General features: G+C 42.0%; 1 protein-coding gene across 1 annotated transcript in view; it reads left to right on the forward strand.

The window, feature by feature from the left end:
- The first annotated feature begins 15545 nt into the window (after window positions 1-15545).
- LOC145422922 (chemokine-like protein TAFA-5) overlaps window positions 15546-27562 on the forward strand; it is a 29747-nt gene continuing 17730 nt past the window's right edge. Inside the window, exons 1-2 of the mRNA XM_080294911.1 lie at window positions 15546-15712; window positions 27194-27321. Coding sequence (XP_080151037.1) covers window positions 15595-15712; window positions 27194-27321 — 246 coding nt within the window. The 5' untranslated portion in view covers window positions 15546-15594. The remainder of the gene's footprint in view (window positions 15713-27193; window positions 27322-27562) is intronic.

Genomic DNA, 27562 nt, shown 5'->3' on the forward strand with positions numbered 1-27562 from the left:
CTCTGTGTTGCATGATCTGATTAGTGGACTAATCGCAAAAATAATCGGGTGACTAGTCGACTATCAAAATAAACGTTTGTGGCAGCCCTATTCGATACTGTCAATCATGAAATTCTAATAAAAAAAATGGAAAGTATGGGTTTAGGGGAGTGGTTTTGGACTGATAAAAAGCTATGTAGTGAATAAGCAACAATATGTACAAATAAATGAGTAGGAATCTAAATTGATGGATCTTGCTTGTGACATACCTCAAAGATCAGTATTAGGTCCAAAAGAATTCATGGATTCTTTATTGTCATTCGCATCACATGTTTACATGAGGTGGAACGAAAATTACGTGCAGCGAAAGAAACAGAGTAACGAAGAAACAGAATAAAAAGAAAACAGAATAACAAGTAATAAGTATTACAATTAAATCTATGCAATATATCGGGTGTGACTGCTTTTATTTTCTATTTCTGGTACAATACTAGCCTGCAAGCAGGAAAGAAATGATACGGCAGGGAGTACATGTAACATTATGAGAAAACAGTGCTGAGCATGCTTCTGACTACTAACAACAGGCCAAACCATGGTCTCACACTGCCACCTACTGGTACAAAAATGGAGCATCAGCTACAAATATCCCAGACTAGTTACCAGGTCTATAGTTAAAACTAGTTAATTTAGAGGATTTTCAAAAGAAAATATCACTTACATTTAAAATAAAATAGCTTAAATATAAGTTAATTCACATAAATGTGATTAGACATTAGTGGCTATCACACACACACACATTCATACTGTTGCTCTTTGATTAGATAACTCTATGGCTGCTGTCAATATACAGGCGAAGCTTACGGGTTATGCAGCCAACTTTGTAAGTTGGATCATTAAGTCTATGAATCACCCTGTTAAGCACAAAAAGGTGCTTACACAACTGAAAAAATCTGATATGTCTTTTCCACAGGGGACTCACCTTTGTATAGCAGACCGATATAGATTGAAGACTGGTTCGGTTGGCCAAATAGTCCATTCCAACTTTAACACTAAGACAGAGGGGTGGCCATCCTTATTGGTAAAAACGTCCCATTTCCCGTATCAACCATTTTATCTGATCCTATGGGTCCCTATGGGTCATTACTGTGGTTGGCCAACTTTATGAACTGATTTAAGCCAACATTTACGCCCCCAAATGGGATGATGAAACCTTAATTGTCTATTAATTCTCGTGAATTCTGGATATGACAACACACAATCTCATTTTAGCTGGAGGTACAAGCTGTGTGCTCTCTAACCTAGAAAGAAGCTCTAATAAGGATACTCATCCAGGGCATGCTCCGACTATATTCCTGTCCACAAAATGTTCTATTGGATAAATTCATTTGTCACTGATAAATGTCCTCTTCCACTTATTGAAACTTGCAATTATCAATCTATTGTTATTTCAGATCATGCCCCCCTATTGATGAGATGGGGGTTGGATGCCTCACTGCCCTCCGCCTCTGGCAGTGGCCCTTTCTACTAAGAAGGCAAAAGTTCTGCATGTCCTGGTGACCCTCCACCTGTTTCACAGGTGGGTGCAGCCTGATCTATCTAGTGGAAGTCTAGACAGACCAGACCAGCTCAACCACACAGACACTTCCTACCTGATTTGAGGACAAAAGCAGAGTATGCAATATGTGGGACAAACACACACAACAGAGGGGAAAGAGATAGAGAAATTGGCAAATGTGAGATCATGCTAAGCAGCTTGAACTGAAAGTGACTGGAAATAATTAGTCGAACAGGAAAAGCCACTGGGAAAAACAGAAAGTGGTACAACGTGGAATACAGTAGGTCAGAGGAAATTGCTGGATCCATGGGTTCCATTGATGTGGAGCAAGTAAACAACCTTCAAGTGACACGGTCTGAAGATGCCAAGTCATGCACAGACAAAAACAGAGATGAAATATTAGTGGTAAAGGAAGATATCTTCTCGCAAGCCAAACAAACTGAACTGACAACTGACAACTGGAAAAGAAAAAATGTGTTTGAAGTGGAGAAAGATAAAAGTCAGAAATTTCTATCAACAAGGTGTGTGTGCACACTCAAGGAAACACCAGGGGGCATTGTACCCAAGCTAGACTGGTTGCAAGAGGCTTTGAAGAAATAAACACTCAAGAACTTTCCAAAGACTCACCAACATGTTCTTCCGAGTCCCTGAAGATGGTCATAGCAGTCATATGTCAAAATCAATGGAAACCGAACTCTATGGACATTAAAGCAGCTTTTCTACAACGTAAAGATTTAACCTGAGACATGTACATCCGACCACCTGAAGAAGCACAGAGCAAAGGAACTATATGGAAGTTGAATAAATGTGTTTATAGCCTGGCAGATGCTTCATTATTCTGGTACACCAAGGTGAAATACACCGTGCAGAAGCTGGGGGGCACAGTGTCAAAAGTCGATCCAGCTGTCTTCTACTGGCTAGATGATCTTTGTAAGGTGACGGGGTACTTGCATGTCATGTACAGTAGCAGTTTTTGATATGGGCGATACGGGCAGTTGCCCGGGGCGGCATCGTGGTGGGGGGCGGCATCACGGACATCGGCAAAAAAAAAAAAATTGCTCGTAGTCATGCTGCCCCGACGTCAGCCAGCGCATATTGGGAATGGTACAGGCACCGATCGGTTTTCTATCGCCCATTTGCTGAGAGCAAGGGCGCCCTCTGTTTGCGAGGTGCGCCTGCTGCTTGCGGCGCAGAGAGGAGAGGGCGGGGCGGCGGGGGATTCTCTGGCTGGCTGGAGCAGCATCTAATAACCAACTTGCAAAATAAAAACAAAACAACAAACACGAAAACACCAGACATTATAATACAGACTTATAATTTGCACCAATGTTTTTTCAAAATTCTATATGCAAAAAGTGAGCGCGAGAGCCCTCAGTGCGCCTACTTGCTGCTGAAGTCAAAGTAAACTTTATTGTCATCTCCGCTACATACAGTCCAGTACGACGAGACGAGACGACGAGGCTCCAGTTACAGCAGTGCAAGTAAACAACAATAAATATAAGAACAGTAAGAAAATAAATATACGCTTTAGGACTCGGGGTAAAGGGAGCAATAACAATTGAAAATTTATAATTTACAGTCTGATGATTTAAAGTCTCACACACAAGCCGTCGAAAGGGGAGGGGGGCGGCTGCTTCCAAATAGAGCACATTTCATTCATAATGTTGTAAATTATGTATTCATAATTTGAATCCTGGGTTGTGTGAAATCCCAGAAATACACCTTAGGCAAAGTTAATCTGTGAACTAAGGTGTAGGTCTATTAGGTTATGTTGTGGTGATCCCTGAGTTGGGGGATGGGTTTTCATACTGGAGTGCAAAATTAAAACCAATGGAAGATGGACAAGAAAAGTTCAAAGCCATTAGGTGCTCAATTTTTAAAAATGAGAAAAGAAGAGGAGGAGAAACGAGCCAAAGATACAGGTAAGCAGATGTGTCATTGGATAATTGACACATCTAACCCCTAACCCTAACCCTTTAACTACATCGGGATGGAGGTTTATTCTCTTCAGAATGAAATACAAGTACAACAAGATACGTACATAAAGAACCTACAGCCTATTCCTATTGATCCCAGGTTTCAGTTCTTGGGTGAAAGCAAATCCGTCAAATTAGTGGTGTTTAGTCATTTCTTGATGGAAAACCTCTCAGATGGAGGCACACAAGGTGGATATTTTATCATGTTGATGGGAGAAGGTGGAAAGTTTTTGCCCATATGTTGTCAGTCGAAACGGATCAGGAGAGTGGTACAGAGTACACTAGCAGGAGAGACTTTGGCCCTTGCAGGTGGGATCGACAGTGCTATGTCAGAACAGTGTGAGAATCTCCAGCATGTTCGTCACAAATGGAATGAGGGGGGGGGATGGAAATAAGGAATTGTTGTGTCTGTTAAAGCACAGAATCAAATAAAAAGAGTTATGTATGCATTGCATTGATAAAAGATTAATAATAAATCATAATGGGTGTGCATGAATTAAACGGTCCTTAAGACATGAGAAAAAGGAGAAGTGATTTTTGTTTGTATGAAACTTAAGAGTTTTTAGGGAAGTTGAGCTGCAGCATTGTTGGGTGGAGTGGAAGAAAGGAAATGCACTAAAACTGCAAGTCATGCCAGTGCGTTAAAGATACAGTGGGGTAAAAAAGTATTTAGTCAGCCACCGATTGTGCAAGTTCCCCCACCTAAAATGATGACAGAGGTCAGTAATTTGCACCAGAGGTACACTTCAACTGTGGGAGACAGAATGTGAAAAAAAAATCCATGAATCCACATGGTAGGATTTGTAAAGAATTTATTCGTAAATCAGGGTGGAAAATAAGTATTTGGTCAATAACAAAAATACAACCCAATACTTTGTAACATAACCTTTGTTGGCAATAACAGAGGTCAAACGTTTACTATAGGTCTTTACCAGGTTTGCACACACAGTAGCTGGTATTTTGGCCCATTCCTCCATGCAGATCTTCTCGAGAGCAGTGATGTTTTGGGGCTGTCGCCGAGCAACACGGACTTTCAACTCCCGCCACAGATTTTCTATGGGGTTGAGGTCTGGAGACTGGCTAGGCCACTCCAGGACTTTCAAATGCTTCTTACGGAGCCACTCCTTTGTTGCTCGGGCGGTGTGTTTTGGATCATTGTCATGTTGGAAGACCCAGCCTCGTTTCATCTTCAAAGTTCTCACTGATGGAAGGAGGTTTTGGCTCAAAATCTCACGATACATGGCCCCATTCATTCTGTCCTTAACACGGATCAGTCGTCCTGTCCCCTTGGCAGAAAAACAGCCCCATAGCATGATGTTTCCACCCCCATGCTTCACAGTAGGTATGGTGTTCTTGGGATGCAACTCAGTATTCTTCGTCCTCCAAACACAACGAGTTGAGTTTATACCAAAAAGTTCTACTTTGGTTTCATCTGACCACATGACATTCTCCCAATCCTCTGCTGTATCATCCATGTGCTCTCTGGCAAACTTCAGACGGGCCTGGACATGCACTGGCTTCAGCAGCGGAACACGTCTGGCACTGCGGGATTTGATTCCCTGCCGTTTTAGTGTGTTACTGATGGTGACCTTTGTTACTTTGGTCCCAGCTCTCTGCAGGTCATTCACCAGGTCCCCCCGTGTGGTTCTGGGATCTTTGCTCACCGTTCTCATGATCATTTTGACCCCACGGGATGAGATCTTGCGTGGAGCCCCAGATCGAGGGAGATTATCAGTGGTCTTGTATGTCTTCCATTTTCTGTTGATTGCTCCCACAGTTGATTTTTTCACACCAAGCTGCTTGCCTATTGTAGATTCACTCTTCCCAGTCTGGTGCAGGTCTACAATACTTTTCCTGGTGTCCTTCGAGAGCTCTTTGGTCTTGGCCATGGCGGAGTTTGGAGTCTGACTGTTTGAGGCTGTGGACAGGTGTCTTTTATACAGATGATGAGTTCAAACAGGTGCCATTCATACAGGTAACGAGTGGGGGACAGAAAAGCGTCTTACAGAAGACGTTACAGGTCTGTGAGAGCCAGAGATTTTCCATGTTTGAGGTGACCAAATACTTATTTGCCACCCTGATTTGGGGCGTGCAGCTCAGATCTCAGCTGACCCTTCTCACCCTGGACACAGTCTGTTTGACCTGCTCCCCTCAGGCAGGAGGCTCCGGTCCATTCGCACCAGAACCTCTCGCCATAAGAACAGTTTCTTCCCCTCTGCTGTCGGACACATGAACAATAACCGTATGACTGTTCCCACCACTAACACATGACCCTACGCTGTGTTCACTGCATCATTCCATGTTTAGCACTGATCACCACCTGCACTCATGTATATATCATGTATATATCTATCTACTTAGCACTTTTAATTCTTATTCTTATTTTATATTTTTATGACAGTATGTTTGCACTGAAGCACCGCAGCAATTTCCTAATGTTGTAAACCTGCTCAACATTTGGCAATAAACCCTTTCTGATTCTGATTCTGATTTACGGATAAATTCTTTACAAATCCTACCATGTGAATTCATGGATTTTCTTTTCACATTCTGTCTCTCACAGATGAAGTGTACCTCTGGTGCAAATTACTGACCTCTGTCATCATTTTAAGTGGGGGAACTTGCACAATCGGTGGCTGACTAAATACTTTTTTGCCCCACTGTAAAAGGGTGGGCCTAAAGAGGAACATGACATGTCCGTAGATGTTGTTTCCACCGGTAGATGTCTAGACATGTCTAGATAGGTCCGTAGAGGTGTATAAAAATGAGAGGCAGAAGCAGAGAGGGGCTTTTTTACTCTAGTCCTGAGCCAGTGAGTAGGATGCGAGAAGACTGAAGATCTGCAGTGAAAAGACTTAGAGCGAGGGACGACAGAGGAGAAGTCATAACCCTTCACCGTGGATCGACTGATTGGATTATGAATTTTGAACTGCCTACTCATCGTATGCTGAGTTAGGATCGGAGTCAAGAAGGTGAAGTCCTGGAGCTTTGTACTGGGCTACACTTTATCTTTCCTTTGGACTTCTGCCAACACAGCGGGGAACTGGATTCTATCACTGCGCACGATGATCCTCCTTCCCTCCTAAAAGAAGACCCACCTCAACAACGGTTGTAGTCACTTAGCAACAGAATAGTTAGAGTTTATAGTGTGATAAATAGGATATTCTAGTAAATCGTTATAACACATCCTTGGGACCTACTGTCCAGGTCACTAAATTTTACTCAGCAAGTGCCATAGATCATTAGAGAGCTGCCGGTAACCTCTTAAGCCCCAAGCCTACCTGATCTCCTGCCTTTTGCCCCCGTATCAGGGGGCGTTGGGGCTTAAGAGGTTTTAATAAGTGTGGCTGACAAATATGTTTCATTAAGGTTGCCAATGAGATCATAGAGTCAGAGGGACCTTCAAGGACCTGCAGTTCAAAAAAGCTCCCTTCCGACAGCCAAACCCATCTGTTCTCTGATTGGATTGTTACATTTGTGATTCACATGACATTGACCAATCAGATGAAAGGAAGAAAAATAGGGTCAAAATTCGTACTTGTAACTTGCAGAGATTCACACGTTTGTTTTGGCTAAGTCCACACACTAATCTTTTGTACGCACACACAAATTCTTTTTACACATACAAATACTGATTTACAAGTACAAAATATTTATGACCACATTTTGAGCCCATAGACGAAGGCAGTTAGAGGCTGGGCAAGTCTCCTCGCCGCCGGCTTAAACTAGTCTCAACTTCACCTGTCAGGTAGGGTACCCGTAGAGATTAAGGGACTCTGACCCGAAGGATGGAGAGCCGGTCCAGACCACCTGTACAGGGGTAACTGGGAACTAACAGCTGTTTTTCTGGCTGCACTCTATTCTGAGCTCACCACTGGTGATGGTACACACAACATCTTCCCTATCGTCTGTGTAACAGACAACTATTCCCTTCTTGATGCTGTCAAGTCCACAAAATCTGTAACTGAGAAGAGGCTGTGGCTCAACATCAGTAGCAACAAAGAACTTATGCACACAGGGACTATTCAGCACATCATATGGACATCTACCAAAGAGCAGCTTGCTAACTGCCTGACAAAAGTGCACTGTAAAATATAACTTGTTGTTTCAACTTAAAAATATCAAGGGCTGCCTTAAAATTTTAAGTCAAGAAATAATTATAGAGTTTGTTCTTGTAACACAACCAATTGTTATCTTAATGAAAAATCACGTTGTCTAAACTTTCGTCTTAGTTTAGTTGACTGAGATTTGTTAGTCAGTTCAACTCCTTTAATTGTAATTTTTACTTGGGAAAACCCTTTCAGATAAATTAAAATAATCTATTGTTTAAACTCTTGTCAAAGTTCAGTTGACTTGGGTTTTTTAGTTAATTCAAATACTTTAGTACTTCTTTTAACTTAGGAATCTATTTTAGCTTAACTAACATAATCTGTTAGCTAAGTTGATTTAAGTTTATTAATTAACTGAGCTCCTTAAGGTAGCTGAGTAAACTTGTAAATCAGTTTCATTTTAATTATCAGAGTTGATTGACTGGATGTAAAGAAAAATGTGTATTGAACATCTTAAGTTTTTTTGGTTTTTTTTTTTTTAGCTTTCTAACATCCATTTCAGCAAAACTACCTGTTAGGTTTATCTTAGATCTCAGCTTTAAATATCTACATTCCTTTAAATTAATTTTCTGTTGTTTACAGAAAAAAAATAAAAACCCACAGATTCCATTAAAGTGTCTCTGATCATTTCAGGCAGAAAGTTTGTTTTAAGAACATGACAAGACAATTACTCATGAGCACCCAACATTCACCATTTATTGTGCCATCTTAGTCATCTGAGAAACAGAAAAATCAGTGACGTAGCTCATCAGGCTCACAATCCATCAAAACTCAAAAGTTGCTCGCTGTGAAACAATAAATTTGAACTTGGTCTTGAGCCCAGTTTGGGTGAAGATTAAATTCTGACCAATACTCTAGGAGCAGTAGTGATTCTTGTGAAGCAACAACATAAAGTCTGCATTAATGTAATGTATCAACGGGACACTTGCTATTTTAGAAAAGTTATTCTTTACATTTGCAAAATTTTTAAACGTCATTGTGCTCAGTCACATCTGTTAGCATAAAACTTGAAATATTAAAATAGTACAAAACCTTTGATAAGTGACTGTAAAGATCAGTTTATAACAACTAAGACATCAAACTCTTGTATTTGTCTTCGTTTACAATTGCAACAAATTCCACAGAACCAATATCTCTGAAAATGAGTGCATGCTCCTGAAACATTTGATAATATGAATATTTCAGAAACATTAGTTTGAGTCTGCTCAATTGCAAAACAAAGGAAAAACTACTGACTTGCATGAGATAAGCATCTGCAGAGTCCACCATTATATTGTTGTTCACATAAGTTTCTTAAACAATGAACAAATGAGCAATTGTTTAAGAACACTAAGGCAATTGTATGCTGTGAGCAAGAGTCTGTTTCTTAGACTATGCACTAGTGAGATGCACTGCCTTCCACCAATGTTCATTAGGACGTTCTGAATGACTTCAAAGATGTCCTTAAGTTCCGTTGGATAGTCTATGTTGAGGGCAAAAAGAAGGCCCAATAGCATGGAAATGGCACTTGAGACATCCCTCAGATTAGACAGGATTACTGCTGCCTCAAGGACAACCAACACATCGATGATGTCTTCTTCTGTCACCATCACAATGCCATCTTTCATCCTCTTAGAAAACGTGTCTTCAATACCTGTCGGCTATAAAAGGGTTCAAAGACAAAAAAAAAAAAAATTACACAATTACAATTACACAATATCCCTTGTGCTTAACCCACACCCCTCTGCATGCGGGCCAAATACACACCCCTTTACGACATCTACCAACACTTTACAACAACAACAGACTAATAAAGCAGGATTAATTTATGGAGCACAGCATATTACATTATAACATAAAATGATCAAGATTATAATAAAAACTTAAAGATCATGACAAATACTTAAATATGGCATGATGTAACTGAGTAAAATATTGGCCTGGACTTGGCTCCAACATCCTGGCCCCTAATTGTTCTTGTGAGCCACAAAACAATTACTCTTATACATACATTTATATATTGTTCAGAACAACAAATCAAACCTTCCAGATAACGAACAGGCAAATATACAAAGTACTTTAACTGCTCATATGGCACATTAAAGTCCTTATTCCAACAGAAACTTCATTTTGTCTTGTTACAGCTGTTAGATTATTCTGTTATTATATGTTACCTTATATATGTAATCAAAATAGTTGAATTAGAATACTGCTGTAGATCACATTATACCCTTTAATATAGAGTGTGTGAGCTGTATGTAGTTTAGTTCTCGTTATACTTTTGAGTTAACAGAGAACCCCTTGATCTGCTGGGAATGTGTTACACTGTTTTCTTGACATGCTTAATTGTTGAATCATGAAGAGAAGATTGTAAGCAGGAGACTCTGTGTCTAAGACAGGGGAGATAGACAGACCACATTCCACACCCCCACCTTACAGAAAGCAGAGAAACAGCTGCCGAGGTCATAACTTAGGCGCTGTAACAGAGAAAGAATGTGATGTTTTGGCTTTTACGACTAGCTGGGGGCCACTAGAGACTATAAAAAGCTGAGCAACCCGTCACCATTTTGAGACATGTGCCTGACCCTCTGGTAGCATCTCTCCCGTCCGGACGTTGTAATGCTCTGACTGTTGAATTGTATGGAAATAAATGATTGTTGATTGAGCATTGATACACCGAGTATTGTCCCTCCTTCAGCCCAAAGATTCAAAGAATTGGGAGATTTCAACACAGCAGGAACTCTTCTTAAGCTGGAACATGTCTTCGCGGATGCGTGTATGTGTGTATGTTGGGGAGATTAGGGAATGGAGTCAGAGGTTCAAGCACATGATTCACCGTAGGAGACCAGCCTTTACCGCTGTCTCTTCAGTAATATGTAGAAGGGGCGCTACATATCACACTCTAGCAGCACACAAAGCTTCGCCACAGGTCGTAGGAGAATGTTTTTGCTGGTTTTCACCTTGGCTTGACGAACCCTACCTTTGGCATCCTCAAACGTCTGAATCACTCGACCCATTAGCCATGAATTTCTTGGACCGGAATCATCCACGATGAGGACAATATCACCTTGACTGATATTTCTTTGTGGCTGGGCCCACTTTTGTCGCTTTTGCAAGTCTGGCAGATACTCCTTGATCCACCGTGTCCAAAACAAATCCGCCAAGTACTGGACTTGACGCCATCTACGCCTCGAGTACAAGTCGCTCCTGCTGAATACTCCAGGAGGTAGCGGAGTTTTGGCTTTCATCAAAAGCAAATGGTTTGGCGTCAAGGCCTCCAGGTCGTTCGGATCGGTAGAGACTCTTGAGATAGGGCGGCTATTGATAATCGCCTCTACCTCACACAGCAGTGTGTGCAGACCTTCCTCATCAAGGATCTGCTGCTCCACAACGGAGCTGAGCACTTTGCGTATGGACCGTATCTGCCGCTCCCAAACTCCTCCAAAATGCGAGGCAGCTGGGGGGGTTGAATATCCATGTGATGCCTTTAACCAACAAGGCTTCTTGAATCTTTGCATTATCCAAAGCACGCACTGCTTCCCGCAGCTACCTCTCTGCACTTACAAAGTTTGTTCCATTGTCAGAACGCATCAACTGAACCTGTCCCCTCCTAGCAACGAACCTCCGCAATGCATGAATACAAGAGTCCGTGTCCAACGAATTTGCCAGCTCAATATGCACAGCCCTCACTGTCAAGCAGGTAAAAACTACGCCATACCGTTTGATCATGGACCTACCCCTTTTGATTTCGAAGGGACCAAAGTAGTCCACACCGACACTTGTGAATGGTGGCTCATCGGGCGTGAGCCTTTCAGTAGGAAGATCTGCCATGATCTGACTTGCTGCTTTCCCATGATGCCGTCTGCAGGCGACGCACCGGGACAAAATCTTCCGGACAGCGGCATGAGATCTTAGTATCCAGTACTTCTGCCGTACCTTTGATAGGACATGATTCCTGCCACAATGCCCAAGATCCTCGTGAGTAGATCTGAGAATGAGAGTGGCTATATGCTGATCCTTAGCCAAGATTGCAGGGTGTTTTAACTCCTCTTGCATGCTAGATCTGCTCAATCTGCCACCCACTCTCAGAATGCCATCCTGTACAACTGGCGACAACTGACAAAGAGGGCTATCCTTAGACACTGTCTTTCCTTGTTGCAGCTTGGCAATCTCTTTGCCAAACCGCTGCCCTTGACTGAAGCGCACTATCTCCACTTCCACCTCAGCTATGTCACTCACAGAAAGTGGCAAGATGGGAAGGTTAGCCTTGAAGTGTGTCATTTGCTTCTCCTGCTCCAACCTTCCATCATAGAGATTCGCTTTTAAATCTTTCCTCTTTCGAGCAAGATGCTTCAGCACACCTTTTAATTTCAGGACCCATGCAACGGCTCTTTTAACCCGACGCCAGCTTGAGTAATGATGAATGAGCTGAGAGGTGGCGTCTGCAGCTTCTTCAACCACGAGAGCATATACTGATGCTTCTTTGACTTCTGGGTCATTACAGATTGGCTGGCATACACTGTCTGGCATTTCTGGCCACTCCATTTCTGGTTTCAAAATGAAATCTGGACCCATGATCCATGTCTTTGCCTTGAGAAAGGCACCAACACCGAGCCCTCTGGAAGCAAAGTCTGCAGGATTGGCCGAGGTGTTCACATATCTCCACTGAGAGACAGCTGATCTATCCTTAATGGCAGCAACTTGATTGGCAACAAACGTACGAAACCTTGCTGTTTAATTCTTGAGGTACTTAATCACCGACGTGCTGTCCGTCCAAAAGACAGACTCCTCCAACTCCAACTCCAGTTCGGCTCTTACCATCCTGTCCATCTTTGCTGCCACCACTGCAGCAGTAAGCTCGAGTCGTGGTATGGTAACTGGCTTCAATGGTGTAACCCTGGCTTTACCAATAATGAAAGCACTATGTGGCTGGTTCAGATTGTTTTTTTGAAACCAGGTATGTGGCTATGCCATACCCCCTTTCACTTGCATCGGCAAAGTGATGAAGTCGAGCTGAAGAGATCTTGCCAAGGTTGACTGGTCTCACACACCTGTCTACCTCAAACCTAGCTAAGTGGTGCAAACTGCCGACCCATTGTTGCCACTGCAGAGACAGAGCTTCTGGCATGAAATCATCCCACGCACCACTGAACCCCTAAAGCTCTTTCAATAGGGAGGCAGTCCCTTTCAAGATCAAGCTCCTTGACTTCTTTGGCCCTGTCATCCTCAGGTATAGACGCAAGCACCGCTCTGCTGTTGGAAATCCACTTAGTGAGCTTGAAACCTCCTGAGGTCCCGAATCAATGAGATTGCCTGCTCTTCAGTGCTGACAGACTTCAGGCAATCATCCACATAAAAGTTCCTTAGAACAGTGTTCGTTGCAATATGGTTGAACCTCTCCTGATTGTCCTCAGCACACCTTTTCAGCGCGTAGCATGCACAGCTTGGTGAAGAAGTTGCACCGAACAAGTGAACTACCATTCTGTATTCCTTGAGGCCTTTACCAAGATCTCAACAGATCAGCATCTTCAGCGGGAACCCTGACTTGATGAAACATGCCTTCAATACGTATGATGGAGCGCTGGCCATGGCTAAGGGCGCTTTACAAAGCAGCTACCCCCACCCACACACTACACAACTCACCACTTCAACTCCCCCAGCGCCTTACTGTTGTCTTCCTTCAGGCTTATTACATGAAGCCCATTCATCTGTTCAGTGTTGAGCACTGATATCTGATGGCACCTCTGTCCTCCAAGCAACAACCAAGTATACAGGATCTCGCCTCAGCAGAAAAACGAGAGAGGCGGGTGGGCTGAGTGATGGTGGTGCGCGGTGGAGGGTGGCCAGCAAGGCTGATGTTATGAAATTAGATTTACATAGCAGATCTCTGTAGAGCTGGTTTTGTTTTATGGCTCTTAACACTTCTGGAGGTAATTTTATGGAAAAAGTAAACCAGTCTTATCAGCTTAAATAGCAAAGTGTGGCTGTCAGTGGAAACTGCAGCCCATTCGTTGATCTATTAACTGAGAGGCTGAGATACCCCGTAAGCCTGTTTTTGATGTCAAGTAGCACTGCTGGAAGTGAAAAGTACTTCCAGCAAACGAGTAGGGCAGAACAAGTCGGATAATATGATTAGCCAACTCTGGTGTAGAAATATAAAGTTTGACCTGCACGGCGGTAGAGAAAACATTACCTACAACTGAGGAGTCCCTCCTCTGTGGACCAAGTATGTGGACCTAACCAAGTATTTTGTTGCTTAAACACAAACAAACTGCAACTAGAAAATATAAAATGAAAGAAGGTTTAATGCCAGAAAGCTCTGAAGGAAAAGCAGTCAACCCGGCAAGTTAATTTTTGCCCGTGAGTCTATCTATCGCCTACCTAACTATCGTTGCTATGGACAGGAAGTATCTCAACTTGGTGAATTATGCTAAAAGAAATGCCGCAGGGTCACCTTAAATCTTCACAGACATCTTGCTCTGATACTTGGATGTCTCAGCACTGCTCAGGTAATTTTATGAGTCATTTGTGTTCATCAACAACCCTTTCAACCTTTGCCATTATTGCGCTCATTTCATGCTACATAGCAGTTAGCGTCTCACTTAATGAGCATTTGAGTGTGGCGGGAAGCGACTAGAAGCAGCAGCATAAAGGAGCTATGGTTGGTGAATGCCAAGGATTGACCTTACAGGAACTGCAGTACACACTCTTCTCTAATCTGCCTTTTCTCTTAGATGTTTTGAAGAATGGAGAACCTCCCCTTCATACACCCCCCTTGCCCCTCCCATGTAGTTCATCTGCAACTAAAGCATGCTTGCAAAATGTAGATTTCTCCAGTTTGTGTAATTAATTTAAAGATAACACTGTGGCAAACTTGGAAAAGCTGCTTATACACGTGTCCCTGGCCAGGGAGTTATCCATCAATTTGTAATGCCTGGAGAACTCTGAAGTAATTCTCTGTGCTTGGACAGAACTATAAGAATAGCACACACACACACACACACACACACACACACACACACACACACACACACACACACACACACACACACACACACACACACACACACACACACACACAGATTTCTGAGCATCACTTTAAGACATTCTGTCCATTTGCTGTCTCAGTAGAGCTTAGCTTGGCTTGAAAATTGGTCTGTCTGGTGTAGGAGCAGTGCCCAGCAGCCTCTACTCCGTCAACCAAGTAACATTTTATTTCTGTCAGTGGTCCAACTCATTTGGATAGTCAAATAAAAAAGAGCAAAAAATAAATAAATGTGGCTTCAAACAGGGTGTGAGAGTGTTAACCTCACATTGTACGTTCGGGCATGGCTGTGAGTTCTCTGTTTAATTATTGCGACTGCCTGTAAAGTGGATATTTTCAGGTACACGCGAGGATAAGTTATCTACAAATGGCCAGTGTTGTCAATTTCACGGCGAGAACAGTCTTGATGTTTCATTATTTAATGGGTTGACTGCTATGAAATTTGCAGAGAACATTCATGCTCACAGTCAGAAGAAGTCTTTAGATTTTGCCCATTACGTGAAAAAAATCAATAAGTTGTTTTATGGTGCTCTCATATCTCGGAGCCTCTGACTCGTGTGTTTGTTATTTTGCAGTTATGGGTAGCCAAATGGAAGATGCTCTTTTAACTGATTTTTTTTCCCTGCATGATCCCTGTAAGGCACTTTCATCAAGAGAACTCTGTCATGCTGTATTAAAACTGAAAAAGCATTCTAGCCGCCTGCTTTTAAAGCACTAAAAACTTTCCTGACATTTTTAATGAGAATATTAAACTCTTTAGTGGAACACAAAGCCAAAAAGGTAAAAAAAATGTCTCTTTGCAAACAACAGCCAGCCTGTCGTTTTCACCTTTGAACACCAGTTGCTCCTCTGTAATAAGTTCATTACTGACTCATTATGCTAATGTGATGTACTTTATCCTCACTGCTGTGTTTGGCAGGCCAGTTGGCGGTGGGAACCTGCGAGATAGTGATGCTCAACAGAGACAGCAGTGTTCCCAGGCGGACCATCGCCAGGCAGACAGCCCGCTGCGCCTGCAGGAGAGGCCAGATCGCCGGCACCACCAGGGCGAGGCCGGCCTGCGTAGATGGTGAGTTCAGTGACTTCTCTAGCCCAATGGAGAATAAATATTAGAGAACGTAGCTGGAGTGATTCAGTACAGCGGGAGAAGAAGTCACTTTGGCAAGCAACTGAATCGGCTGGTGTGCTATAAACATAGAAACAATCTAATTAAAAAGTGTAATTGATGAAAAAAAAGTTCAAAGTAATTTCAATATTTCTGTAACACAATGGATTTTTCCCCTATGCTTGAAGAAAAACTATTTGTATTTCACCTATAACAACTATATTGCAGTCGGCATGTCAAAACCTTTTAATATTTCCCTATATGAAGCCTGTTGTATGCAACTCCACCTTTACCACCATAAATTGAACAGCTGTAGTTCAATTAAACTATTAAAGTAGAAATATTCTCTGAGCATTTAGGGTTTTTTTTTTTTAATTTTAAGATTTTTTTTAGGGAAGTGTTTTTCATCAAGAGTTAAGGATCGAGTCTCCTGGCACACTTGTGTGCTACATATGATCACTAGCGGCTGGTTAGCTTGGCTTACACCCTAACCCTAACACCACTAGCAGAGTCTCCAGGATGTACAAGGAATGATCTCTTGTAAAATATGATTGTGATATTTCTATACTACTGTTAATAATGAACCTCAGAGATGCCTGCAGGCAGGGTTTAGTTTTCTTTGTACGGAGCCAGGCTAGCAGTTATTCTTTCCAGTCTCTATGTTAACCTACACTAGCTGGCTGCTAGCAGTGGCTTCATACTTAATTGAACAAGTTGTGTCAAACTTTTTACTCTTGTTGAGTGTGGGATCTCGATCTGTGTTTCTGAACAAAGTGGGAAAAAGTGGGAAACCTAGTCATGTATTTACTTTTGTACATTTTTTGCAGTAATGCAGGAGTGGAGAACAATGAAGTATTTGAATAAATCTCGTGCAAAAAAAAATAATTTGATAGTTTTTAATGTATGTAATTGCATTGTAATTTCACAAACCTAGGAGTGCTCTCTGGATGCTCTGGTCCCGTTGAGAAAAGCTGAATAATACACTGTAAAATAAAACTAAACACCAAAATTAAAGTAGTGACATAAATACTGAAAAAAACATTTTAGTTAATGGAAATAAAAAACAAAACTAAATTCAACTGATGCGATATTTATATGCCAAATCATAACAACAATCAATTCAAGTCTAGCAATCAGACGACCTCCTGTGATGAAGCACTTGGCGAGTGTGGGAAGCAAAAACCTTTAACAGGAAGAAACCTCCAGCAGAACCAGGCTCAGCGAGGGGCAGCCATCTGCTGTGACTGGTTGGAGATGAGACAGAGAGACAGGACAAAAACAGCTGTGGAAGAGAGCCAGAGATTAATAATAACTAATGATTAAACGTAGAGTGGTGTATAAACACATGGAGAGTGATCCCACAGCAGTCTAGGCCTACTACAGCATAACTAAGGGAGAGTACAGGGTCACCTGACCCAGCCTTAACTATAAACACATAGAAATTTAAGCTTAATCTTAAAAGTAAAGTGTGTCTGTATCCCCAAATCCACACTGGAAGCAGGTTCCCCAGAAGAAGTAACTGCGGAAAATAACACTATTTAAAATAAATTAGTTTTTCATTTGATCCATTCTTGCTTTGGTCAAATTTCCAAAGCAAGGAAGCTTTGATAAATGTATCTTTACTGGAACTGGGATATCTGAAACTAAACTCTAAACTAAACTGATCTGCAAACAAAATGAAAAAAAAAAAATCAACTTCAGGTTAAAATATCGCCAAGACCAATAATACATGCGATAATGACACGTGGAATCATTTCCTCTGCCACAACAGCATCTACAGACCTTTTTCATGGCAGACATTTTGACATAACAGGAACATCATGACAAATTATAAGAGGAAAAGCACAGGTGTAACTATTAACAATAATGTCTCTGTTCCAGTAGGAGTCCCATTTCAGTGAAGCAAAATGCACAATACCGCAGCCCTGCATCGGCTACTCCTGAGTGGAATGCAGTTGCTGTTTTCTGTCTGTCCGCCTGTGTCGTGACTTCCAAACGTGCTGCTGGACAAACCTGCTGTTGCAGGAACTACGGCACCGCTGTGTCAGTCTGACTGTCCTGTCTTTGGACAGTCTTTGTCAAAATGGTAGCGTCGTAACCATGTACTATGCAGTCATGAAACTTTACCAACCCAAGGAGAATGGAAGAAAACAGGACAAAGAGTCATTAGCCACTTTACAGCCAAGTTATTAATGTCAAAAATATCCTAATGCAAAGCAGCATCATCTCCCCCGTTTGACACTGGGTAAAAAGCCAGACTTCAACAACAACAGAGCGCAACCTGTCCTCAATAAGCCCAATGAACAAAATGTATTGGCTTCCTTCTCTCTCCATTAAAAGTAAGTGCCGATGTAATTTGGTTGTTTAACCAGCCAATCGATAATCACTTTGCATGTCTGACTTTTTGATGCCTTTTAGACTGTTTTACTCCTAACTGTGTGATTGGTTGTCTGCATTAGGCCTTCTTCAGTCAGCCACTGTGACATCAACAAATTAGTAATTGCTTTGTGTCTCCAGCGTGTATTGGGTTGAATTTTCCTCCTCCTTTTCCTCCTCCACCTGGGTTTTTTAAAAAAAAAAAAAAGATCACTTGTAATGGAGACTCCAGTGTTCATCCACTTTGTAGATAAGATTTTATACTTTAGAGCCCCTGTCTCTGAGCCATTGGACAGTATCTAGCTAAGGGTGATAAGAACGATGAAAGGGATGGGAGGGGTGTGATTGGAGCTCACAATATCACAATCAGATGCACCATTAGTTCCATCATGCGATGACTCATGTTGGCCTTAATCTAATATCCCTGACACCAGAGCCCCACAGTCCATGTCATCCTCTCGGCGCGCTGCTTTTAACCACCTCTCCCTCTCCGCAGACATTTTTCCATAACACTCAACAGATGCTAATTAATTTACAGAGAACTATGATTACAGCAGCAGGAAATTGATTATTACTGGCTTCCTGCCGCACCACACCCTACGCTCCATTAATAGCCAGCGCATTAAAGTTGGGACCTGTTGCTTGCAGGGTCATATTAAGATTTTCTGCTGACAGCTGAGCTCGTCAGTCGTTGCCAGGATTTTAAATGGAATTAGTGTGTATTGCACCAAAATGCAGTGGATTTAATGATGCCTGTGCTCACATATCCTCTCTAACCTTTTAGCTGAGAGCATATTCATTTACATTCACTTTAATGGCCCTTCCCATAAATCCTCTTTTGCCCTTCTAAACACATAAACAATTCACAGACTTATAAATAGGTTTATATATTTCTGTATCTCACCAAGGCCGGGGATCATTCTTTCAGTGTTCCACTTTCTTCCTGATCAGTTTTATACAACACTTTCACAGCTGCAGAAGAAGTGGATCACTGCCCTTTTGTGATCCTGTGATAGAACAGTGACCTTTAATGAAAGTGGAACCGTCACTGACTCTCCGTCTGTGGCATGTAAACAAAGGCGAGCGAGCCTGCCTGATACGGGGTGTTTACAGCTATGACTAATTTTGGAAACATATGGTGAACGGAGCACAAAAATCTCATTTGTTTTTCAGGTTAAAGAGTAACTTAAACAAATTCCTTTTTGTGACGGAGAGCTGTGGTTTATATGCATGTCCATATGGTGTTTCTTTTGTGTGCTCGAAGACAAGCAGTCAGCTACATGGCTGAGCGTTTTTTGCCTGGGAGCTGCAGGATGTCAGTGCAGTTTCAAACACAACAAGACTAAGGAACCAATCCCGTGGATGCGGCTTGTTAGAACTGAAAATCGGGAACAAGGTTTATCCGACATTGGCGCATTTTTAGCTGCTTGATTACGCAGTCATATCAGGAGCTTGTGCTATTTATGTGTGCTCCTTCCTTTTTTTTTCTATCCTCTGCTCTCTGTTTCAACATTTCTGCATCATGGCCCGTGTATTGTGGTGAAACCGACACACACAGAACAGAGAAATTGAGAGGCGGGTTGCCAGACTTGATTTTAACTAGTTATGTTACTGTAAGTGCAATAAAAGTGTTAATAACTCTAAAGTTGTGCTTGTGATAACAACTGGCCTTTTTAGTGCACTCTTTATGACTGAACCTGCCGATGGACAAGTTAAGCAGTGTTTTCTGATATCTGGCCAGGCAGGCGCTGTGTCCTCCTTCATCCTGCAAGAGAACCCATGAGTGGTGCTCTCACATCCAGAGGGAGAGTGGAAGCACGTTGCAGACAAGTAGCTAAGAGAGGATATGGCTTTAATTTCTCTGTATTTGTGGATCCGCATTTGAATGAGGCCACTAAATGAGACAAAGGTGTGCATTTGGGTGTTACAGATTGGATGTTACAGTTTGTAACACAAAGAGGTCTCCTCGTCTTACAAAGTGAGGACACTGTTGCGAATCGCTTGCTCATAAAGGATCATCGGCTCGTTGGCTTTCTCTTTGTAAAGTCTTTAGCTTACAATACAAAGCACCTTGAGATGGCTTTTGTTGTCAATGGGTGGCACATACTCTAGTTAAAACTGGATTGAACGGAATATGTAACTATTCATTTTATAAAGCGGTAGAAAGATCAAGAGCATGCTCATACATAATACCAATAGCTATTAAATGCTGAGACCAAGGATTGAAAAATTAAGATGTGTGCTGACTTATGATTAGCAAATAACTGCAATGTCCCTGGTTCACTTCTAGTGGGATATATTTTTGCCACGTCATAGTCTTCTCTAGTTCCCCCGGTTTCTGCAGCTGGATCTACACGTTCAATATCTAATAAGAAATATGGAAGGTTATTTTTGCGGGGGGATAACTTGTCTTTTGGAAGTAATAGAGCATTTTTGTAAAGGTGTGAGTCACAGATGCAACAGTGTCAAATCCTGTTATATCTCGACAACCTGCACGGTCCACCTTTATTTCCAGTAGTGTGATTAAAGCTGGTAAAGACATCAGATCTAAGGATATCAAAACTTTAGCTGTTAGCATGCAAATAATGTATTATGAATTAGTACCCAAAGATATTGCAGACATTAGGCGACTGACCTAATAGAACAAAGGCCAGTTCATCTACCAGGATCCATAAGCTAGATCAGCTCAACGATCAGCACCATGGACAGCGATCAAGGAAGCTTTATTGAGTGAATTCAGACTTTAGATATGTCCTTTACAAACATCTACATAACTGGTTTTGGAGATGTAGTGTTTTAACACTGGAAAATTAACAGCTGAATACACTCAACAGAGTATAGAAGTAAAACCTTTGATTTTCACCTGAGGTAGAATAATGTTCCAACATTTCCATTGTCAGCTATGGTGAGTGGTAATGTGATTACAGTCAGAACTGAAGCTTTGATAAACATCCATTTTTACCCAATAGGTATGACCAGTGTGGAGGGTTATTCGTATTTATGTTTGTCTGTTACTGGATTTTCAAAGAACTGATGCTTGTCAGCTTTGGTTGCTGTGCACAGAACTTTGGGAGATTGACTTTTCACACTACACACTGATAAAGTGCACAGTTTGACATTTGACCCCGTGAGCAGCTGACCTTTTGGAGTGTATACGTGCAATTTACACTGTGAGCACAGATTGGATCAAGTCATCGGCAGAGTTATAATCACCACGAAAAGCTCTGGGATTTGAGGGCCTTTACTGTTTCCTGTAATGAATCGAAACTAAAATCCAAGGCTTAGTCTGATGTAACCTCTGAGACATTTTCAAAGTTACTACAATCTGCAGCTGATGGCTTAACAGAGGCAATTGGACAATTCTTCTTATCTCCCTTGCCGTCCTGCTTGTATTCTGCCTTCAGTAATTACATAACGACAAAACTATCTAAGCCTCAAAGTGAATAAAGTCTGTTGTTACCTGTGAATATATGAATTGATTAGCCTAGACGGTAGCTGCATTGCTTGTGCAGTATGACATATTACCGAGTTGTTCCTCCTGTTTTTTTTTTTTTTTTTTTACTTCACTGAACATGTTGCAGCAAGGGCAGTGGCTTTTTTTCTGCAAGTTACTTCTTTTGATACTCTTTTTGTAGGCGTATTTCAAGCTTTTTTGCCCTCTTTTTGTGCTGCTGTATGTCAGGGTTGTGCAGGTTTAGTCTGCACACTGTACACAGGAGGATTATGTGCTTTTCCTTGCTTGTCTCCCTGCTCTCACTCTAATCTGCTCCCCAAGTCTCTCCTGCTCCCTTTCTCTGCGTGGCCCGTTGTTGCCATGCCACCACATCACACGGTAATCGTATGAAGCTCGATGGCCACCATGATAAGAGGCTGCAGGGAGACCGTTTATATGCTGGGTTCAAGCTTCTCGTTTTGCGCTCAGTCAAAGCGTTATTGACAATAAACGGGCAAAAGAAGTGATTTAGAAGAAGCATCAAAACAAAACAAAAGCAGAGGTTTTTTTCGTATTTATATTGCAGACGCATAGCCGAGAGGATTAGATGTACTCTTTATTTTAACTGCAGACAGAGCCAGGCCCTCGTTTTAAACAAGCGTGACTTTGAAAAACATGTTTGCTTCTGATCTGACATTCATTTGCTAGTGTTGTTGGCATAGTTTGCCTGCAGTGCTAACAGCACTTCCTTCCATATTTACCTCATCTTGATCATTTTAATATTTATTGAATGTATATTTCACAGCAGCAGTTTCATGAGCAATTTCATCTTTCATATGGAACACAGCCATGATTATTCAGTGTTGCATAAGCACAAAAGAACGTGTAAAGTTAATTTTAATTGAATTGAATTTGTTACTCTTGTTTTTTTTTTCTTTCTGTTTAGGAGAAATATTTTTATTCACCAAGGAGTTCAAATGTTTCTTTTATTTGCAATTGCAATTAAAAAAAAAAGGATGTGCTGATGTTTCACATTAAAAGCCCTCTATGCAGAGAGTAAAAACACCTTTAAGATTTTTATTTAATAGTTTTTCATGGAAATGGAGTCACCCTGCAATCTACAAGTGTTTGATTACTAGTGTGTCTAAGTGCGCAATTTACTACCTTTGAATGAACTTTCTATGGAACGTTGCTTTCAACAGTGATGCCAAGAAAAGATTCGGTGCAGTGACAAAATTCAGCTTTAGAAAAAGACGAAAGGCTAATGACAAGTGATAAAAAGTCTTGTTGTATCACTGTTGCATTTGTAACTTTGATAGTTGTCCCCTGTGTAGTTAAAGGCGTGTAAATTTTCAGTTGAATTCAATTTTATTTTATTTATACAGCAGCAAATCACAACAGTCAACTCAAGGCGCTTCACATTGTAAGGTAGACCCTACAATAATATGGAACAGGTATTTTCTGAAAATACAATATTTGGCATCTGGTTAATTTTGACCCTCTGTAATTGACCAATAGTTTGTTGCTCATGAAAAGCCAGTTGATTGATGGATTAACCCAGATTGGTTATAACCACTTCATAAACATAAAAAAATTATTTTTTTATGGTACAACTCTACTAATGGTTTATTGATTTCTGATCAGTGGAGCGTAAACTTCCCATCTGTGTCAACAACCACAAATAAAACACTACCCACCAGAAATGCAAAGCAAGCCCCCCCAAAAAACTGCAACAGGAAACTAACTGGATTCTCAACAAACACAATACATGATTATGTGTGGATACATTTTGTAGGCGGGCTGATCATCAGCCCATCAGGCCCATGCTGTCAGGATAATGTTGCAGATTGATCTGTGATTGAAGTTTAATTAACATGAGCCCGAAAACCTGTAAAAACCTGTTACAGTGTTTTTGGTGCCCAGCTTTAATGACTGGCTATAATCTTGTAGGGTGTTTACTGCTGCATAAGAATCATCAGTATTAGTTCCATTATTTCATTTCAAAAGATGCTCTTAATTAATTGTTCTAGTGATTCATTTGTCACTTTGTTTTTTTTCTTCGATGCAATTAATCCTTTGGTGTGTCCTTGGTGAGAAAGTGTCTCTCTCTTCATCTGAATACATTTTAAATGAGCTGCCTGTGGCTTGAGTATAAATTTGATGTTATTTTTTGCTCTTCTGCAGTGGCAGAATTTCATCAGATTAGCAGCGCGTCTGGTTTAGAAGTCGCCGTTGTGCCTCCTGCCCTGCTCTGAGTCTCGTCTGGCAGTGTTGTGTTGCGCTGGGCAGGGCTTGGCACCGTGTGCAGGGGGGACAGATGGTCTTACGTGTGATCTAGTTTGAGGTCCAGAGCCGTACCCCGACAGGGACCCTGGCAGCTGATAAGCCTGGCTTGACGTCCGCGGTCCCTGGGTGGGACTCCGACAGCGACTGCGACACGACGGGCCACCCAGGTGTCGGCCAGACAGAGACACTCTCCTCCTCTCTTCTAGCCACCACAGCCAGCTGTTTCATCTCTGCTGTTACCATAACAAACAGGAAAACATTACAAAACAGGCCTGAAAATCTGTTCAAACACCATGATAAAACTATAATGCCAAGATAGCCACAATATTTCCAGCAATTTGCACCAGTTGAGTAACCCAACAAGCCAGGTTTATTATACCCACAGCATGTAAAGCATACTGAAGGGTGAAATCAAGCAGCAGACAGATATTTTCAGACAGCTTTAGCACAGAAGCTTAGTGGGTGGGTGGGTGGTTGTAACGTCTAAGCTTTTTAATGTGTCTACAATTGTGCGTGCCAGCATTTTGGGAGCGATAGGTTTGATGGATGGAGACAGGCTGAAGCCGAACTGCAGCGCTGCCGTTTTGTTGCCGCTCGCGTTATTCATGATGTTGTCGTGCATGAGGTTATCACAGCAATGCTCTCATCCCCCCCTAACGCCGTGTCACCAATCCACGGCTCTCAGCACCAGGAGACTCATCAAGTCATCATAGATCAACTCATGTTGTCATGGATGGCATTGAAAAAGTAACAAGGGCAAGCTATCGGGTGCCCGGATAGTACAGCAGGAGCTGAAAACTGCATTTATTTTAGCCAACCTGCGTGACTCTGGGTTGGCTGGCCTGATGCACTCCACGGTTAGTCAGCACTCCCACCGCTTTGCCAGCTCAGCTTTTATTCCTTGCCCTGGAAATTGAGTTTTGCTGGCCCTGTAATGTACTCAAAACTACATCTGCAACTGACTGATAAATCTACGCTTTGTTGCACCTGACGGATAGCTGTGAAAATGAAAATTCACCGCGGCACGTTGCTGTGTCAGGAGGAAGGTCACTTTAGATTTGCCTCTTCCCCACTCAGGATGATGCCAAAATGACCATTTTGTCTCAGAATCCAGTCGCAAAGCTAAACTATCTTCTTAAGCTCGTTCTGTACGATGCGACGACAGGTTTATGTATTGTTTCGTTGAACTGCTGTCTCTCCCTGGCTGCATGGCAACACTATGAGAGCAGGCTTAAAAAAGCACAGCTCCTTCCACGATGAGTAAATAATATCCATTATTTGCTGAGGGAGAATGGCTTTGTATTTACACAGCAGTGATTGTGTGTGCCGCGTTACATACATGAGGGTGCTATTCGGCCAGCTTGATAAATACCACAAGACAGCAGATCTTTATTGCAGACTAGCAGTTGGGGTCTGACACTCCAAAGACCAATTTCAGACCGTTAACAAGGCCTGGACAGGAATACCTCACAGCAAAATGTCACAAGGCCTCCCTTTCCGCACCTCTTTCCGCTTCCCCTTCTGCGGCTCCCCTCTCGGTTCCACCATCAGCTCTCCTCCGGACATTCAGCGAATTGTAGTTCCTCTCTTTCAATTTGCCCACCATGTTACCCCGTTCCACAATGTGCTGCCCCGGGGGATCGTGGGTAGGCAGGAGCGGTGGCCCCAGCCAGGTCCGCAGAGAGCTGATAACCTTTCAGTGTTGCTTTAGCACGCTGTGTAAAGAACAATCAGTGCTTATCAACCTCGACGACAGGCGAATGTTAATTCAATGTCATGCAGTCAGGCTGCAGCGGGAGAATGGGAGCATCACTTGGTTACGCTGTGACAGCCTGACGTCTTCTGCCAACAAATAACTTTAAGAAGACTGGAGAAAGGCTTGTTTTTGATTGCCTTTCTGATATGTAATCTCCTCTCTCTAATCTATCTATAAAATGCTACTAAAAATGAATTTAAGGTTTACAGACCCCTGCAGCTGTCATTTGTGTCACAACTGCATAAAGTCTAAAAACAATAAGTCCAGCACCATAGCAATACTGACATCAGAAATAATACATTTGACATTTGCGAGGGCCTAAAACCAAATTACAGCTGCTAGCCTGCCACTAACATGTTGGCCAAATGCCTCCATAAGTGGGTTTACTGTGTAGGGAACACAGCTGCCTGTGTTGTTTGTGGTTTATTTTGAGTAAAACCTGCTAGAAGTGCTCAAATAATGTCACTGTCCATTGGGGCTTAAGACTGCAAGTTTGAAAGTGTAAATCTGGGGGTGCTGAGTGCAACAAAAAATAAAAAATAAATAAAAAAGCGGTCTAACCAGACATCTGCAATCCATTTCCTTCTATTATTCACCATCGCCGCCTCAACAATTCCCAATCTGTCACTGATCTGTTAATGTTCAATTTGCATTGTGGGTTTGTTGGCATCAGGTTTTGACAAGAAGAATGTGTAGACTGAAAAACCCATGGTGCTGCTGCATCAATTTTACTAATGCATTTGTCCATGCTAAATGAACACAGTTTTCTCCTCCCACAGTTACTGGACAACAAGACACATGTAAAAAACAAAAATATATATAATATATAATAATTTTTGAAAAAGGCCCCCTGTCTGTTATTACAATCTGCGTTTTGTGTGTTTTTTGACCAATTTTCAGTCATGTCATTTGTCACGTTCTAATATGGCCACAATGATCTCCAGTGTATAAAAGCTATGATCTCTTTAGGTAGGCAGGCTAAAAACAAATAATCGCCTAAATTGTGGCTACACCTGTAAAACACAATGGAGATATGCCACCACCACCACAGCCTCCAGCTAATTAGGACCTCAGTGGGGGAAAAAGATGGATTCATCTGCTCTCTGATGATGCCAAGAAAATTGAAGATGTGTGCATTTTGTAACAGGATCAAATTTATGGCCAAGCTGTAGCTGGACTCAACTTCTCAGGGTATAATTTAGCTTAAACAAATGAAACATTATTATGTTTTAATTTCCACCAAGAAAAAAATGTCAAAACGGGAAGAGGGGGGGAAGCAATCTTTCTGTGCAGTTGCAGTGAAAGCTTGCATTAGCAAGAGAGTAATTTATGGACCGCCAGCTGGCCTGTAAAGGTTACTACCACAGGCAATTCTGACATGCTAGTTCAACAAGAACCTCATTAAAATACTACAGGCTTTTAGAGACATCAACGTATAAGGTTACCTTTGTGTCTGGTGAGCATAAAAACAACAGATTTGTTTGTTATGGGGAAAAAAAAGTTGACTTTTTCCGCAGTTTTTCTCTCTCGCTCTGTGAATCTGTCTCTCTGTCTAATTTACCTCTTTGACCTGATGTCTTTCTTTGCCTCCCAGCACGAATTGTTCGCAGCCGTCAGTGGTGTGAGATGGCTCCCTGCATGGAGGGGGAGGTCTGCAGCCTCCTGTTCAACCGATCCGGCTGGACCTGCACCAGGGGCAGTGGTCGCATCAAGACCGTCACGGTAATTTACTAGACGTGACATTAATATACGCCATATGCACATAACAGCAATGCGCCTACATTTTCAGCATGAGCGAACCCCCGCCAGCCGATAGTGTCAGGTGAAGCCTGAGCCCTGGGCTACAGGGAGTATATTTCAGTCAAACAGCAGGTCAGCATCCAGGTTTCAAACACTGCATCAATAGTGGAACAAAGATGCCAGAAAATTCATGCAGCACTGCTCTCTGTGGGATCAAACTTTG

The sequence above is a fragment of the Astatotilapia calliptera genome, chromosome 20 (genome assembly GCF_964374335.1).
Source record: "Astatotilapia calliptera chromosome 20, fAstCal68.1, whole genome shotgun sequence".
NCBI lineage: Eukaryota > Metazoa > Chordata > Actinopteri > Cichliformes > Cichlidae > Astatotilapia > Astatotilapia calliptera.